We start from the raw sequence: 18,122 nt of genomic DNA, 5'->3' as shown, positions 1-18,122 counted from the left end.
TGAGTATATTCACATTCAAAACACCAGCGTGGACCTTACTACACAAATACTTTCTATATGCAAAATACTGATTGATCTTGAATTAAAACATTAGTTTCCTTGTTGCAGAACTTTTGACCATCTTGTAAACTTGACACTATTATTAATTTCTGCTTTCTTTGGAACAGGTTAGTGTTTAAAATCTCTTGCAGGAACAGGAAAAAAATTAAAATTACAGTCATTAGCAACAAATGTGTTGCTAGTTTGATACTGCATTGCACATAGGCGGTGTAAGGTTTGATGTAAGGAAAACCTATCCCCCTGTTTTAAAGGTTTTTTAGCAATTTTAAGTTTGCATTTAAGTGTAGACATTTTGTTTATCGTGTTCTTGGGTAAGCTCTGAAACTTTGGGACAGCCACCACAAGAATGTGTGCAACACTTAAAAATATTGTAATAGGTTTGAAGGCACTGGATCTAAAAAAGATCTAGTTCTGCTGAAGACAGTAATCTCAGATGGATTAATTGACATGAATTTTATGAGAGAATGTCAATTTTGTTCCATAATTTCAGTAAGTTTGACAGTAAGACAAAAATACAGCTGGTCAAGACTTTTTTGAACTCTTGTAAATGGTTGTTGACATTTTTTAATCAGTTTATGCACAAGCAAAAGCACAAAAGCTTCCACTAAAGATCAGATATTTTCTATATTAATTTTAGCAACTCTGTATTCAGATTTTTAGAGCGATTGTTTAAAGGAAATGCATTTTTAAGGGTGATCATTAAAAAGAAGAAGGGAATAAATACAATAATATAAAGAAGAATGAAAGTAGCCTTTTTTAAACAGGTATTTATCAGTTTCCAGATACCTTTTCTCTTTTATTCCTTGCCTCATTGCTCTATTACCGTTTACGCTGTGAAACATTATATATTAGGTTTCTGTTCAGTATAAATGTTCAGCACAGTGACTATCAACATTCAGCTTATGCAGTCAGTGAGTTGGTAGGCAGAACACATGCCTCAGATGGTTTTGATTGCACTTTTTTCATCTATCGTGTGTATTGGTTTAATTTTTTTTATCCTTTTGGTTATTTGGGACCGACACCACTGAAGCCTGCTTTAGGTATAAATAAACAACCTGTAAACCAAATTTTATTATTTTCTCCATTAAAAAGAAGTAACAACCTGGCTTTCAACTTTTTTTCTAGAAAATACACTGAGTAAATACAGACTAAGACTGCATCAACTGCAAATATAGACTAAAACTGTATCAACTGTATCAACTCTGATCCATCAGGTCATTATAGCTTCTGAATTTTCCTGGTATATGTGATGCCACTGTTTTATAACTACTATCAGAAAGTGGAACTTCTCACTTCATGTCTGATCTTATACAGCAAGAAGTGAAAGCTGGTGAAAGACAGGAGGGGCGCTAATCTCTTAGTGTCAGGGAACCCAGGGCTTTGTGAACAGATCCCAATTAGAGTGGATTCCTTTTTTTTTTTATTCCTTTTTTTGCTCTCTGATAAAAAAAATATATGCAGGGAAAAAGGCAACTTAAGGCAAAGTAAAATAAAAATCCCAAACACCGTCTTCAGTCTGTAAAATTTCACATTAATCTTCATTTAGTTCATCATTTTTTAACAATGCATGTATTTGATGTATTTGTTGGTGGTGCAGGTCTGTACATATGCATGCATTTACCAGACTAACTCATGATTGTCAGAAGTTGACAGAAATGTCCCTCAGCAAGGATCTTCACTGTAGCCTAGGAGTCAGGGAACACGCTTCACTAGCACCTGGCATGCCTTACCAGTTGTGTTTGTGCTGCAGCAGCACCTCATCATCACATGCCCTCACATGTGTCTTTCCTCTGTGACTATTTCCCCTCAGGTCCTACCATGATTTTAAAGGAGTCTGGACATTATTATCTGAAGATCTGGCTCCGTGAGTCTCTTCAATTAATAATTTAGCGGTTACTCACCGGGAAGGATGTCATGTCAGCTGAATGCTAAAGAATATAAAATGCTTATAAAATTACTGAGGCACTTAAGATGTCGCGGTTTTTTACAAAATAATACAGATATAACACACATTGGCAGAAGACACTGCAGTGTAAAACACTGGGCATTCCAAGCCAACCATAATTTTTCTACGTTTTGACGTAAACATTGGCTTACATCCAAAACGCAGAGTGGCTTCACTGCTTCTGACAGTTCCAAAGACATTTGACACTACACAGACATATTTTCCAGTATCCCTTGATTTCTCTGGATTATTGATAACAAGTCTGCCTCCCACCATACTGTAGCGATCCTTTGTTAAATCAATATCCCAGTTGTTGAGTTTCCACCTATTAAAAAAGAAAAGCCAGATGTAAGATTTGGCCCAAAAAACCAACCTGGTAAGAAATATGATGTGAAAAATAAATCATAAATTGTGAGAAAATATACAGGAAGTTATTAATATACTTCTATATATTTTTAAAGCTTTTCTTCAGCAAAAGGCACAAATTTGAACTCCATAGGTCTTTTAAATAAAAGAGTCTCACATCTGCCTTCTTGGAGATGTGATATAGGTTAAAACATGATTGCTGGCCGGGCTTTAAGAGATGTTTGAGCTGGCTGTCAATGAGCTGGCTAGTGATCTAACATCGGTATTTTAAACACATTCTCAAATAATTACCTAAGAGGTTTTTGTAAACCTGCTGCAGGTAATGAAGATGTTTTGTAAACCGTAACAAGCTAGTGAAGTCAGTGCAAAAACTGTGGCATGCTTGATTTAAGACCTACTTACTAGATTCAGAAAACTGCTGAACATTCTCCCCCTAATTATGGTAAATTACCCCACAGCCCCTTCAGTGAATTAATGCAACATTCACTTGAGGGACTAAGACAGAAACTGGTGGCCCAGATTTGGCCCTTATCGATTTCTAGTGGTTTTAGGAAAGTTAAAATACATGGAGTAGGAACAAGTACTCATTATTTATATTTACATTTATACCTACTATTGTGTCCACAAGGGGGAGCCCATAATATTCTTAGAGAGGAACTACACATTTCCTAAGCACAAATAGGAAAGATGCAACTTAAATACATTTAAAAATCCTAAGACTATTTCAGCGTAAATAATTTTTTTTCTTAAGGTGAAGACAGGCATAAATACTTAACAATGAGAGGGTGCACCCTATGTGTTCCTGCACTATTGGAGATGCCACAAAATATACAGAATTCTCATTTGGAAGTGGAACTTGGAATTGTCAGAAAAAGAAACAATAGTAAAAGTGGCATGAACAAAAAAGGTAAAGTCTAATGAAATGGTAGGATCTTTAAGATGCAGCAAACAGCATTTTGATCTTACAGAATTTGAGAGGTATCAATTTAGTCCTGTGAGACACGGCTGTGTTACAAATAATAAATTCTCTGTTCAGAAATACCTAGGAATAAGTGGCCTGAGGACAGCTTATGCTGTAACGAAAAATGGCAGGAAGGACTTATTTACCCCTGAGATACGAAAATTTTGGCTTAATAACTGTTAAGAAGACTAAGAAATGAAGAAAACGTATTGAGGTATAGTAAAAATAATTATGTCAGGAAATAGAGAAAGTGGCCTTGTTCTGTATTGCAATTATCCTCACATCATCTATCAGTGCTAATTATCAGATCTGTTCCTAGAAAGAAAAGCTTGGAGGTGCACTGCAATCCTTTGAGAACGGCTTTACTAGTTCAAATTTTGCAGAGCCCACAATGGTTAAAGAACACCAGAATTTATGTAGAGTCTGTAATCACTCTATAGATGGTATGTTTATAATCTTGTAGACAGGGGATGGGGAAGTATATCAGAAGAATACCAAATTTAAGCATATCTGATCTTTCCATACTTCCAGTCTTTTCCAAGTGTGGTGAGAGCAAATAAGTGCAACAGCAAAATGTGGTGTAGCAGGGATCATATTCAAAAGGGCTATTCACAGAGGTTCTGTATAGGTAGACAACCTGTTAGCATATTTTTAGAAAAGGTAGTGAAGACTAAGCTGTTCTGATAGAAAAATGCTATAGTTGATCACAATACTGTAACAGATTTAAAAGAAGAGCTGGAAGACTCAACTGCTTTTTCTGTTCTAGAAACCAGATTCTGGGAACACACATAAGTGAGTACTGGGGGCTGGTCATAGGATAATTTACTGAAATGGATCTCTTTTGTTGGCAAGAAATTGTGTCTGTCCATAGTATAATGACAGCAGTTTTCTGCCTGTGACCAGGTTGTAATTTAGTCACAGTCTTAATAGTGATAATCTTAAGTACATTTTTCTTCACATAATGAGCAGATAATGGCTGACAAACTTATACGGATACACAATAAAGTAGAATTGCCCTATACAACAATATAATTATTGTGAAAAAGGTCCTGTGTGAATCTCTATTAAAAGTTGAAATAACTTTCAGAATAAAGTTTTTCATGTCTTCAGTAGCATAACTGACACATTTTTGAGCGCTGCTCTGCAACGCAGATGCAAAAGCAATGTGGGATGTAGAATATGCAGGTTCAACAGCAAATCTTTTTTCTTTTTAGCAAAATAGGATAAAAAAAGCCATTCTGAATCAAGAAGAAGAACAAGGACTTGAACCTCAGTCATCCCTAGCCTAAGATGGAAAGGTAGCCTCTTAATTATTTTTTAGGGTAATTTTTTTTTTTTTTAAGATCTGGATCTGTATTTCTTTCAAAAGCTGAAGACATTTAACACAACAGGAATATACTGTTTTAAACACTGTCTAGACATTTTGGCAAATTGAAGAAAGGTTGAGTCTTAGAAATTGCAAATCTCCCCATTTTTCCTGCCTTGAAGACTTTGCACTAACCTTTTAAGTCAGTCAATCATTTACTAACACAATATGAAATACTTCCTCAGTAAAATAAGCAAGACCTGAAAATAAAAACAAGAGAGGTTACCTGTAAGTAGGAAAAGGAATTGCTCGAGCTCTGCAGTTCATTGAAACTTGTCCATCTGAAGATTCTTCTGGATAGATGGTATCAATAGGTTGCTCCTCAAAAACAGGGCCATAACCTTTGTTTCCTTCCTCTGAAAACAGAATAGAGTTTCATATTAATCATTTTTTAATTACCAGTCAAACTGAAGATGAATTAGCATCACACATTCCACATTCAAAATGTGAAGGCCAAATAGCAAGTCCCCCAAAGCTGAGTTCTATATTGCTTCAACAAAACTGGAGCAGTACAGATAACAGAAGTGCTGGCTGTCCCTTCACTGCCCCCTGCCTTCTGAGAACTAAAGTTACTCAAGATATGTCCCTCTAATACTACGTTGCGTGCTTTTGTGCTGAAATTAATTATTTGTCACTGTTTATGCCAAATGTGGAGATAATTATGAACTGAATATATGTCCTTTAGAAATGCAGTGAGACCAACTTATTTCACAGAGAACAACAAATTCTCCTCAAAGGGGTCCAGATCCAAAACAACTACTCATAGTTATTCCTGATCTTATAACCTAGTCATCTCCAATGATTTTATTTATTTAGTAAGAATCTTTACTGCATGGGACAAAACCCCCCTTATTTTAGATATCAAAGCTGAGAATTACATTGTTTACAGACCACACCTGTCCTTCCTTTCCACCTGAAGCATATGTTAGCTCTCTACCCTCTAAAATAAAATTTTTCAAAGGTCTTATACTGAAAGTGATTTCAGTTTGTAAAGTCAAAAGCATTTAAAGGTGAATAAATGTCAAACAAGTTTGTCAATAAACTGTATTTTTTAATCTTTATCCTCCATTTGCTGACGCTGTTGTAAAGGTGGCAGGCTCCGCCCACCCTTGATGCATTCCCTTCTTCTTTATCTCCTCCAACCATACAAGGTTGCTCTTTGGGATCTGCAGAACCAAGACTAGGAGCAAAGGTGGAAAGTTCTGGGAAAATTCTGCTCAGTAAATCCAGGATGTGACTAGTTTTTTTCCTGTGAAAAGAGCAAATATGCATTCTAGGTAAAAAATGGCTCTGTGAGGAGATGGTGCATGCTCCATATAGATAAAATTTTGAGACAACATAGCTCTCTAATTCTCACAGTTCTCTAGTGAAACTGAACAGTATGGACACTTGTAAACAAACTCATGGGAGAAGGAAAGGAGTACACGACTGCTAACAGGTTCACTTTCCATTCAAGTTCAGAGCCCTGCTCCAAATCCTAGAGATGTTAGAGATCTGGAAAATGACTGCAAGAATCTGATAATACAAGGGAAACAAACAAAACAAGCACAGTTTTACTAAAAAGATCTTCAGAGTTGGCTGAATAATTTAATTAAAAGGTTTCCAAAAGCAATGGTTAAGGATGGAAAAATTCTAACGTTTCATAATATTATCTGTGCTGCCTATAAAAATCCGCTATATGTCTTGTATGCTGCACTTAAAATATCCTCACAGATCAGGAGAAAACCTGGCAATGTAACAGATGAATGTTCTTAAATCAAATTATGGTTTTGTACTCATGCACTTAAAATTCCTGTCTTTGGTTATAAAGCATTTTAGACTAAATTAGACAGTTTTTAGGAAACATATAAAAGAAGAATTTATTGCTACACCTAAAGAACGGTGTTAAAATACCATATATATATATAAAATTCCTTCTGCAGATATCTTTTTTATTATTCCTAAATTCTATAATCATAAATAGATACTGAATTACAGCACTAGAAGAAGACTGTTTACAGATAAAAAGCAATTACCCTTTCCACTTCAAATTTGGGGGAAAAAAAAAAATCACCATTTCCCTTGAAAACAGGAACAGGTCCAGAAGACACTGTTATGCTGTGAGACATATGGTCAGGTAACTTAACTTTTAAAAACTAATTAATGTAAGACAAGTCTTCCAAAGAAACAGCAGCTAGAAAGAAAGGTAGAGCTTTTGAAAAATAGTCTGCTTTCTTTCATATTTTAAAGCAGAACATAATGTAAAAATCTACACATTGCTAGATCAAAAGAAGTGGCTTCAGACTGAAAAGGCAAGATTCACATATTTGCTCAGAGCCCGGAATGACTGAGCCACAAACATGATGGCATGTTCCGTGCAGTTCTTAAATACAGACACAGAGTAACAACAGCCTCCAGCAGCAAATGGCCAGATCATATACAGCTGACTCTCCACCTTAGGACTCAAACAACATTACAGAGTACTTAGGCATTTCATGTCATGCATTTTTAATGCTGCCAGCACTATTAATTATACTAAGTGAACTCCTGCTTCTCACACCTACCACATATGCTTTATAATGGCATTTCTGCTGCAATCTATTATGAATGTTTTCAGATGTCTGGCTGAGCAGAATACAATTCATAGACTGAATGTCAGGTGTGGCAACCAATAAACCTTTCTTAATCACAAGCTGAGTGTGGACAGGGATATGAAACAGTAAGTGGAAGAAAAGAGAAGAGAAAGTTGTGAAGAGATCAGCAAGAAATGTTCACACTTTAAGTACTATACCTGTGTGACTAAGTTTGGAGAGTGAGGAAGGGCAGACTAAGAGTACAAGGAAAAGGATCACCTCACTGAAGTTGTGCCTACATGAAAAGGGCAGAAGTAAAAGCAGGGCAAGATGAAGGGAATGGATGTATTAGGTGAAGATGAGATTACCAGCACATTTCATCTGTTCTGGTCCTGCTTTAGACAAGAGGATGGAACGTCTGACCTCTCAAACACCTTTATACCCTATGTTTTGGGTACATTTCTTGTGATTTATATTTTATATTGGAGCAAAAGCTATCACCTGACTACTCAAGGCATTCTTCAGTGAATTCTGCAAACAAGATTCAGACCTTTCAACAGTGCTAAAACGTATTAGGAACTCTTTGCAGAGATCAAGAAAATCTCCTCTCAGCTGATGAGATCATAAATCCTGTACAAGAACCTTGCCCTCTGGAAGGTGGTCCTGTCATCCTTTCTCTAAGTGACACTGCAGCTGGGCAGTGACATTTCCCTTCTGGGCTTTCCTGCAACACTGCTTGTGCCTGTCTGATTTCTTAGGTAGTTGCTAAAGCTAAAGAGAGTGGAAATCTATTTAATTCTTGCTTTCTGGATTAGTTTTCTGGCAATTGAGTGAGGTGATTTTTTTCCCTGATGAAGACCTGTGCCAGTGCAAAGGGTGGAATAGGAGCAGGGGTATAGTCTTCCGCCTTTTGTGTGGCAAAAAGTTGTCTTATTAACTGAACCATCTGAAAGAACTCCTATCGAAGTAAGATATATTAATCTGAAAGCCTTACAGATGGGCTACAAAATTATATTAGTATGCCTTAATGTCCCTGAACAAGCCTGTGAGAGATCACAATACAAAATAGCCAACACATTCAGAGAAAAAGATACCAAAAGGATATCTGAACATAATAATCACAAACCACCTGAGGTAATTATTTTTAAGTCATCTCAAGAAACACCCCTTAAGAAGAGGGAAAAGGAAGACACAGTGAAAAGGCTTATTCAGTGCATCCTAATTCCATATTGTCGTGATTTTGACCACCAGCCCATCCCTGGGGCTGAGGATGGTTTTGTCCAGGTGATTTCCAGACAAAAAACCAATCAAAACTTTCAGTGACGCCTTTGCTAATTACATCTTTAAGAAAACAGAAGAGAAGGGTTGTGTCGCAGTTGAAATTAAGCAGCCATGTAGGAAAGGCGGCGGTGGGCCCTGAAGTGGGTCAAGGCCTCCCCCTCCCCCAGCCCTGGGCCCGGAGGGCAGGTGCGGCACTGAAGCCTCCCTTCTCTCTTGTAAGAGAGTGAAGAAAAAAAACTTTAAAGGACTGCTTGCTTGAACGAGAAACTGCTGCAAAAAAATTCCAACGAAGAGATAAGAGACCTCCAAGGTCAAAGCTGGCAGCTGAAGTTAACAGCAGGAGAAAGAAGAAAGGTTTGAAGGGGGAAGAGCTGCTTCTTTCCCCTTTCGCTCTCCCTCCCTTCAGCAGGGAAAAGACTGAAAAATGAAATCCCTGCCACCTGTAAAAGTTTGTTGGGGTGAAGAGACCCCCCATGCGGCTCACAGAGGAGCTTGTGGATGTAGCAGAGAAAGCCTTGCGCTGGAGCAGAAGCGGCTCGGGTGAGGCAGAGTCCTGTTGAAGACTTTGTGACCCTTGAAGGGGATGATGCTTATGCTGGAGCAAGGACGGCTTGGGATCTCAGTGAGAAATCCATACTGCTGATGCTAGAAATTTGTGACCCTGAGAGAACCTACGCTGGAGCAAGAAACAGCTCGGGTAGGGATGCTGGGATCCATGTTGGGATCCATACTGCTTTTGAAGATTTATAACCCTGGAGGGATGAGGTTCATGTCGGAGCAGACGGCTCGGGTAAGCTTGGGATCCAAGTAAGGAATCTATGCTAGACCATGTTGGAAAGGTCTATCAAGGACTGTTTTCCCATAGGGAGAGACCTCCATAGGGAAACTGGGGTGAACTCTTAAACCATTATCCCCTATAACCCTGTGGAAGAAGATCCATAGTAAGCAAGTGTCCCCTTGCAAGCCTATGGAAGAAAAGACCTTCAGAACCTGGGTAACCCCCTAGCCTCTGGTCTTAACCCAGGAGGGGGGTAGGCCCAGCCCTGGAGGCTGACACAGTGAAGAAGAAAGAATTCCAGCTGCGACGAGAGTGCTGCAAAGTTACTGGAGAGAAAGAGAGAGCTGGAATTCTGAGAATGGAAAAGGACTGCTTCTCCTCCTTAAACTGATATAAAGGGGGGGGGGAGAAGTATTTTCTGTAAATACATAGTACCTTTTACTTAAGTGGAATTGTTGTAGATATAGTTCTTTAGTTTTAACTTGTTAATAATAAATGTTCATACTTTTTTTTTCCCCAATCCAGTTTCTTTTGTCTGTATAAACTTTCTCTCAACTGATTAATAATTGTGTGGGGGGTGTGAAAGCAAATTGACCCAGAACAAAACCACGACACATATATACATTTCATTCAGAAACATTACACTTTTCCATATAAACATATTTTTAAAACATAACCTAGCTTTCAAATGACATAATTTTGCATATATATATACACTTATATAGAACACAGAGACAAAGAGGTTTTCCAGTCCACATGCACTCCTTCTGCATTACTTACCTGAGAAAAAGAACTAAAACCAAACCAACAGCAAACTATCCTTGTGTCTGTCTTCTGTGGATCTCCCTTCACCTCACATTCTTCCATTTCCTAACTATTTGCCCACTAAAATGGCCTTGCAGCCTCTATATACCCTGCTCTCAATTCTCCCTCCTGTCCTTCTCCTCCTCCTCTTTGGTAAGGAGATTATGCTTAAATACAATCTTTTGATATGCCACCATACAGGTTCACTTCTTGTGCCTTATTTCCAAAAGCTTAACTCTTGTTATTAGAGTGTACCTCTCATTAGTTCAGTATTTTCATAATGTAATTCTATAAAATTTAATTATTTTACCTACGGTTCTAAATACATGAATTACGACAGGTACAAATTTGCCATAAATTGAACAACATAGTAGACAAATTCTGACTTGATATTTGAAAGATATTGCAAGGCTGATATGTATTAAACACACAGGGAATGCACACTGAAAAGGAAAGAGATGTTGATTTGAATCAGAACTTCTGTATCGTATGGCAGAAAATATGGAAATGGGAAAAAAAGACAACTATGTTCACTGGGAAATGCAGATACTAATAATTACATATTATTTCACAGTTAACATTTAACAACCACAATAAATCAAATATATCTGTTTTCTTCTGCTCATGGACAGTTATCACAAGTACACAGGAAACTATTTTATAACTGGTCTAAAATGTTATTTTGCAGAAAACCTGAAATGGACTTTTCCTGCGATTTGTTTAGTTAAATTATTTGCAGACACTGCTATCTGTCTTTTCAATATACTTACATTTTGCATAATCAACTTATGCAAAGTTATAATCAACAATACATTTATATTTTGCATAATCAACTCTTTACCTAATCTGAATATAGAAAACTAGAAGAAAACTAGAAGAAAACAGAAATTTCCCAAAGGGAAGAGCATACTGTAATTTTACTGTTAGTCTTCTCTAGTGATTTACTCAAATGTCTCTCCAATACAGGTCTCTAAACCATGCTGGACACTTGTGCATCATTCTGTCTTCGTATGGCTAGTAGTGGAATAAGAAAAAAACTTGTAAGCTAACATTTACTTTACAAGCTATATCTTTTCATGTTATCTTATAGGATAATTATAATTTATATTTCCATGCGGGAGCTTTGCAGGAGATTTGGAATATTCTTCACTTAAGACTAAAAATAATATTTTAACTTTTTCCTTAATTATAAAGTTAGTATTGCTTTTTTTTTTTTTTTTTTTTTTATGGAATGTGCAAAAGTTGCACCCATTTGGTTTCAGAACACAACTGTCATGACTGATATACAGTGTTACCACACCATGTTGTATGAAGTGATTCATCAGAAATGGTGGACATATAGTTATGTGGAAATTCACTGGGAAACTAGATTAAATGGGACATCAAGAGCAAGTGACTTCTCTGAAATCATTCCCATAGAGCGAATCATGTGCAAGGTATTTTTAATAGATGCCTGTCTGTGCATTTGTCTTTTTTGCTTTAAACTGTCTTTAATCCCACTAAATCCTCAAATTAAACCACAAAAAACAGCAACCAACCAACCAACCAACCAAACAAAAACAAAGTAATTGAATCTTAATTAGAGAAACAGCTGATTAAACAAAATGGAGCAAGCATTCACTTAACCAGTACTTAGGGCACTCAGGCTCCTAGAAGGGCTTCAATATCCAGCACCATTTAAGAAGTGCTTTACTCAGAAAGAACAATTTGCTTGCACGTATCAAACAGAAAAACATAAGCCTGTAACTTACCATTTGCAGAAGAAACTAACAGAGGAAACTATGTTGCATATTACTGAAATACAGTGAAGGGCTGGCAATAAAACATGTGGGGTTTATATATGCCTACGGATTCATATATTCAGAAAATACAGTGGATGCATCCTAGGGCCCTAATCCTGCAAGCATTTCTGTGAATGGATTCAATTCAATAGTAAAAAAATTGAAGATCAGAGGACTGAAGCTACACATACTAGATGGGAGTGCTGAAAAACAAAGGGAGGAATATTTGAATGTTCTTCAAGACCTACAGATTGCATACTTTAACTAAGGAAATACCATTTTGCTTTAAAAATGAAAAGACAAAACTGTATGAATTTAGTTTCCAAAAGTCTACATAAAACAATTTATTTTGAAGATAATTGTAAGAAGTTTAGCAACATTTTTTGATAGCTAAATGTTTAATAATTCTACTGTAAAGAAAATATATTACCAACGAAAAGATGGTAACAGTTTTAGTAAGGGATAGCTACAAGAACTTCTGATGGAAATACTAAAATCCTTGACTTCATCTTTAGAAAAGGTGAAATAGTAATACTGTTAAATTAAAATTAAAGCAAATAATAATGAGGCAGCATTGAAAGTACTTATTTAAGTTTATTAAAAGCCTCTCATATTCTTTCAGGAACTTTATACATCACAAAATTTAAGCATATAAGGTGATCCAAATGAACAAAGTTACTCATAAGTGCAATGTCAAGCACATATTCATGTTCTCAGCTGAAGAAGAATCAATTATAAAACCATGAATGGTGACATGACCATCTATAGCAAGTCTCAGTGAAAAGTTTTCCAAATCTCAATGTCAGAAAGAAGCTAAACCAGCTGAAAAACCTTAAGATCCCATCACTCCCACTGTGCAACAATATAAAATTATTTTAATTAACAACTCTTTTTTTTCTAATTAGTCTTCTCCTTCTCTTTCTGTTCCTCTTTGCTGTACACCTACCTATTTCCCTAGCAGCCAAAAGTTGCTGCACAAGACAGTCATTTGATGTCAGCACTGATCTACCTGACAGTGTTGTATGCAGTTACGTATTTTCACAGGAGAGAGGGACAAAGATCTGTTGTCACAGTGTGTCGCTAGATTAATCTTGAATGCTAAGGGATGCTGAACATAAGAACCGCTGATTCATTCATTATCAGTTTAACTAAGTTATCAGGCTCTATATCAGCACTGCAAGCCTACAATCCATTTCATATTTAGATCTTGTACTCTTCTCTGTATGGCAGAGAAATGAGGACTTAACTACTATCTGAGAAGCTCATGCTCAGAAACTAGATGGTCTGGGAATGAATCAAAATATCTCTACCAGGCTCTCTGGAACATAAACAGGGCACTTCCAGGATTCCAAGTTTCTGAGTATTATGATTATTTTTTAATAAATATCAGACACTCAGCAGTAGCATGAAATGGTCTTCTAAGATCCAAGCAGGAACATGACACATAAGGTAAACACATATTAAGTATATGCATCCACTTCTTCTTTTAGAAGAAAATTAGTATATCTCCTTAGCAAATGTGAATAATGCTTTTGTTGTGATAAAAAGCTTTCAAAAATGTAGATTCTAGCCCTCAGTTCACTGTATGTACTTTTGAACCTACTGTTCTGGAAAAAGTCCAAGCCATAAATAATTTAAGGTTTGGGAGCTGGATAATTTTTTTACTTCTCTCAGTCATGTGGGAAAGATTGCACTTAGCATTCATGGGAAGCTTTATGTACTGAAGCAGCAAATGTATTTATGTCAAAAAAGTCATGATATAGCATTTTGTGGTCTATAAAGAAGATTCCATCTTTGTGATGGAGAAGAGGTACCACTGTATATAATCAAAAGGCTGAAGGGACATCATTTTCCAAGAACTAGTCAGCACTCAAACAGAATAGATAACCACTCAAGCAGTCCCACTTCATATTACATGAAAGGTTTAGATTGTGTTTGGGAACACTGCCTCTACTTTTCTGGATTGAAAACAGCAGAACTACTCCTATTTCCTATGTGCCAGTGAAGACCTTCAAGAGCCACCTAGTTAATGATGTCCTTTCTCCTTTACAGTGAATTTCAAGCATAAAAAGCTCCAGCCCTTGGCAGAGCAAGTTTCTCTACTTATGCCTAATAATGACAGGGTACAGTTTGCTTGTCTTCTCCTATTGCCAAGAGGAATGCCAGCTAATACCAATTACGGTACTTCTAAACACACTCTAATTTCTTCATTAGATACATAAATGATTTAGGTGATTCTTCCTTAAAAACCTAAGTGTTATTACTTCAAAAGTGACTGAAGAGTATAACAGGTTAATCTCATAGGAAACACAGTGCCCAGCAAATCAAGGATGAAGCTGAAGTGCAGTAATCATTCTACAGAATGTCCCCACACAAGCTTCTAGTGCATATGAAATAACAGCACCATACTCAGAAATTCAGCATGCTGTTTAATTGCATCCTCATGTACTCATGGAAACAACTGCCCTGTACTGAGAGGCTCTGTGTCTTATTGTCTTTCTTGCTTTCTCAGCTTTCACTGAAGTCTGAGTTCCTAGTGATTTTTGGAAATAAGGCATTAGGCTGCCTAAAAATCACAGAGGCTTTTTGCATTTTTAACCCTAGACTATTACCTCATTTTGCACAATGCAGAAGACTCACTAGAGTGACAAGCTGCCTTCTGAGGACTGATGTCACCCAAACTCAGGTACTGCCTGGTACTGTACTATCAAATCCCAAAGTAAAAAGCAGAACTGTTTGAAGAGAAATAAATTATGGGAGGAACATTTTTCATTACTGATTCCTCTCATAGCCAAATGTAATCAACTATTCATTAAGCACAATAAAGCATAGGGTCTTTACAGCTTTTAATTAGTCTTTTGGAAGAACAAAATAAATTTTAGCTGAAAAATAGTCTTAATTCTTTTGGTGCAAGATTATTATTCCAAGTGAAGATACACTTCAGTTCACTGAATCATATGGCAAGCAGCAGATGAAAGAAAAGTTTAAAATTCAGGCTTAGCAGTAGGACACGAATCTAATGGGGAGTCAAAATGTAACTTGGAAGAACGTTGGAGAAATGTCGAGGAAGAAGAGAAAAGTCAAATATTCTTGGTAATAGACATCAAATAATTTTTTTGGCAGTGGATTGACAATCATTGATATGTTCCCTAAGGAATGACTTGATACTCTTATCTGCCTTCCATTACTCAAAGTGCACTCTGAAAAGCAACCCTTATTATAACTGTCTGTTCTATCAGTAAATGAAAGACCAAATTATTTACGGTTTTTTCACCAGTTTATATCTGCAAGACTACATTTCAAGCAATAATTTACCTGGAAAATAAATGCTGCTCCTGCCTCATTGCAGAAGATCTTGTCTGCCTAAACTTCCAATGCACTGATTGATGTAATATCTGCTTCCCTTCAGTAAAGTAAGTGCATATTCCCCACTGATGGGAAATGGTCAGTCATTGCAAAAATTCTCAACTTCTGCCTCTGATTACCATGAAACAAAACTGGATAAAAATTCAAGATTTTTACTGCAAGGCAAACTCCAAATTTCTAAAAAACCCCATGTATTTCAGTTTGGGATTTTTTTTAGAATTTTCTGCAGCAGCAAAAAGATCAGTTTGCAAACAGATAAAACCCCTTAGCTTATAGAGTCTCAGAATACCTCTCACCTCTTCAGGCCCAAGTCTGAACATCTCAAATCAGTGCAGCTCCAGGTCCCTAGATTCTTGTTTCCCCTATAATTCTAGCTGTTAAATTCTGAAAGCTCTCGATGTTCAGTCAAATGTGTGAATTCTGAACAATTTCAGGTTTTTTGGCTGATATCTCTGAACTTGGGGAAGACCACAGGGTAAGACATCTCAAAAGACACTGTATCTGGAAGCTATCAGTTTCCTTGGTCCAGAGCAGTTAATATAAAAGGTCTGTTTAGGAGCCATGGGTTGCAAAAACCTTGACTACAGATCTCAGATCAGTTTGCCAAAGACAACTTGCAGGGTAGAACTATCTAGAATGGTGGGACCGGCACCACAGAAGGCAAAGTGAGCCAAATATACTTCTAGAGAAACACTGTGATTTGTTAAAAAGTGCTAAAGCAATTTTTAAAATATTCTGCCTTCAACATCTGTTCCCAGCCAACTTGTCTCTTCACTCTGGGGCTTGGTGTGTCTTATTATTTAAATGGGAACTCATGATCTTTACTCAAAAAACATCCCTGATTCACACATTCTCCATTACTCTTGACATCGCCAGCATTCCCCTTGATAGTATCAAGAACACCTCCTAGAACTTGACCTGATCACTCCACTTTGTGCTCCTTCTTTCTCTACAGTATCTTTTACTTTTTAACTATACTGTGAACACTTCCAATCAACCCCTTATGTATCATCTTGGTTACTGCAGCTACATATTTTCTGGATACCATGACATTTTCATTACCAAGAAATATATTCAAAAGAAAATTTGCTCAGTCTGCCAGCAGCTCTAGCACTCATTTTAAATGAGAAATCCTCCAGCAAGATTCAAGTGGGGCTGAGCAAAGACTGCAACACCAGATTTATATAATCTAAATGGATGCCATAAACCCCAGGTGACAGTAGTAGACTTCCTCTCCACTGAAATGGATAGAGCAGGTCCAAGAGCAGAGTGTGCACTACTCAGCCTTGCAGTAATACACTGAAGTAACAAACTCCCTCTGATGGTATAAGGCTATGAATTTTCCACATTGGGCGATAGTGCCATACCTTTAGAGGTGGTCATAGGCCATAACTTTGGCTTTTGATGAAAAATGCAACCAAGTATTTATTCCATACCAGAAAATAAGTTAGGAAATTTCCTTGAAAGGTAACAGCACAATTAGAACCTGACCCTGTTCGAAACCCTCCCCATCAATGTCTTCTATTGTTCTTTTGGGAATCTAATAGAGCCAGGAACAGTCAAGTGAGAGATAAAACAAATGTTGCTATGACAGTATCAGTGAATATTCAAACTGCATGTAATATCATCACCCTCCTTGTTCTTCCTATGTTGTGACCCTCACAGTGCAAAACCTTCCCACATCACTCTGAGGGCACCCGCCAGAAGGTACATTCTGGTGCCAAGGTTTTTGGCTTCTAAGCACAACTGCAATGTGCAGAATACACAATAACATTAATCATTTGGTCCTGCCTGTTAAGAAATTAACATTTTTTCTTTAGTGATTGACTCAATTCTCTGATCTGTCAGTGTCCAGCACTTGTTTGGCTACTGCAGCTGATTATTTTGTTTGATGTCAACATGTCCAGAGCAAAATCACTTTTTTTTTTTTTTTTTACTTTCAGAAAAAGCCCATTGCTGAATTAAAGTGTGAGTTTAAGGTTTTAATTTTGGTGCTATCATCAGCAAGCCTCATATCTTAACAAAGGAAAAAAAACCCTTGAAATACATAATAAATACATTGTGAAGGTATTGACTTTTATTAGGCATCAGTAAATCCTCCACTGAACTCAGATATGGAGTAAATAATGACATGCAAAACTTTCACAGAACAAATTAGTGTTCCCAGAAAGCATTCCTGTGAGCTATATAATAATTTCTTAATGGCAATGAGCTTACACCACAGTATTATTCAGATTTTTTGACTCAATAATAAACAATATGGTCTTACGCTAGTGAAACTGAGGCAATGCCTGAAATGGTACACCAGATTAAGCAAGTCTGTGACCCTCAAAAGTAGGGAAGGATCTAAAGCCTACCTCGAAAATAACTAAAATAGTAATACACAATATTTGCACTTTCAAATATTGGTCAATATTTCATGTATGTTCTGGTTACGCTGGCTGTATAATTCATCATAGCAACTAAAAATCAGCATTCATTTAAATTTTCATGGAAATCTTAAACAAGTTTTACAAATCTCAAAGTTGTTTGGAACAGTTGGAACAGAAACTAGATTTTAATCCTGAATTTCACCTTTCCAAAGTCCTCCTTCTATCTCTTAAAATGGAACTAAAATTTTAGCTGCAAACATCTCTGTAATTTTAGATGTTAGAAATACGACTTCAGAATGTTTTAATATTTATGGTCCCATCTCTATTTATGAAACATTTCAATTTTTTTAATTAAAAATTAAAATCAGAATATGCAGAATTACCCCACTGTATTATGTGGTATTACCATACCACTACATCAGGCTGGTGAAAATTTGTGAATTTTAGAAAGTGTCTATGTTATACAACTTTGCATTTAGTGTCTCTTCTT

At 36.7% G+C, this 18,122-nt stretch overlaps 1 protein-coding gene across 1 annotated transcript in view; it reads right to left on the bottom strand.

The window, feature by feature from the left end:
• The window catches only part of CNTN1 (contactin 1), a 243,587-nt gene that overhangs the window by 68,974 nt on the left and 156,491 nt on the right, over nucleotides 1-18,122 (bottom strand). Inside the window, exons 4-5 of the mRNA XM_050325399.1 lie at nucleotides 4,925-5,054; nucleotides 2,158-2,330 (exon numbers count right to left, since the gene is read on the bottom strand). Coding sequence (XP_050181356.1) covers nucleotides 2,158-2,330; nucleotides 4,925-5,054 — 303 coding nt within the window. The remainder of the gene's footprint in view (nucleotides 1-2,157; nucleotides 2,331-4,924; nucleotides 5,055-18,122) is intronic.

This window comes from Myiozetetes cayanensis, unplaced genomic scaffold, assembly GCF_022539395.1.
Source record: "Myiozetetes cayanensis isolate MyiCay16 unplaced genomic scaffold, myiCay2020 scf3, whole genome shotgun sequence".
Classification (NCBI taxonomy): domain Eukaryota; kingdom Metazoa; phylum Chordata; class Aves; order Passeriformes; family Tyrannidae; genus Myiozetetes; species Myiozetetes cayanensis.
Note: the sequence above shows the minus strand (reverse complement) of the source record. Positions and strands in the feature narration are given on the sequence as shown.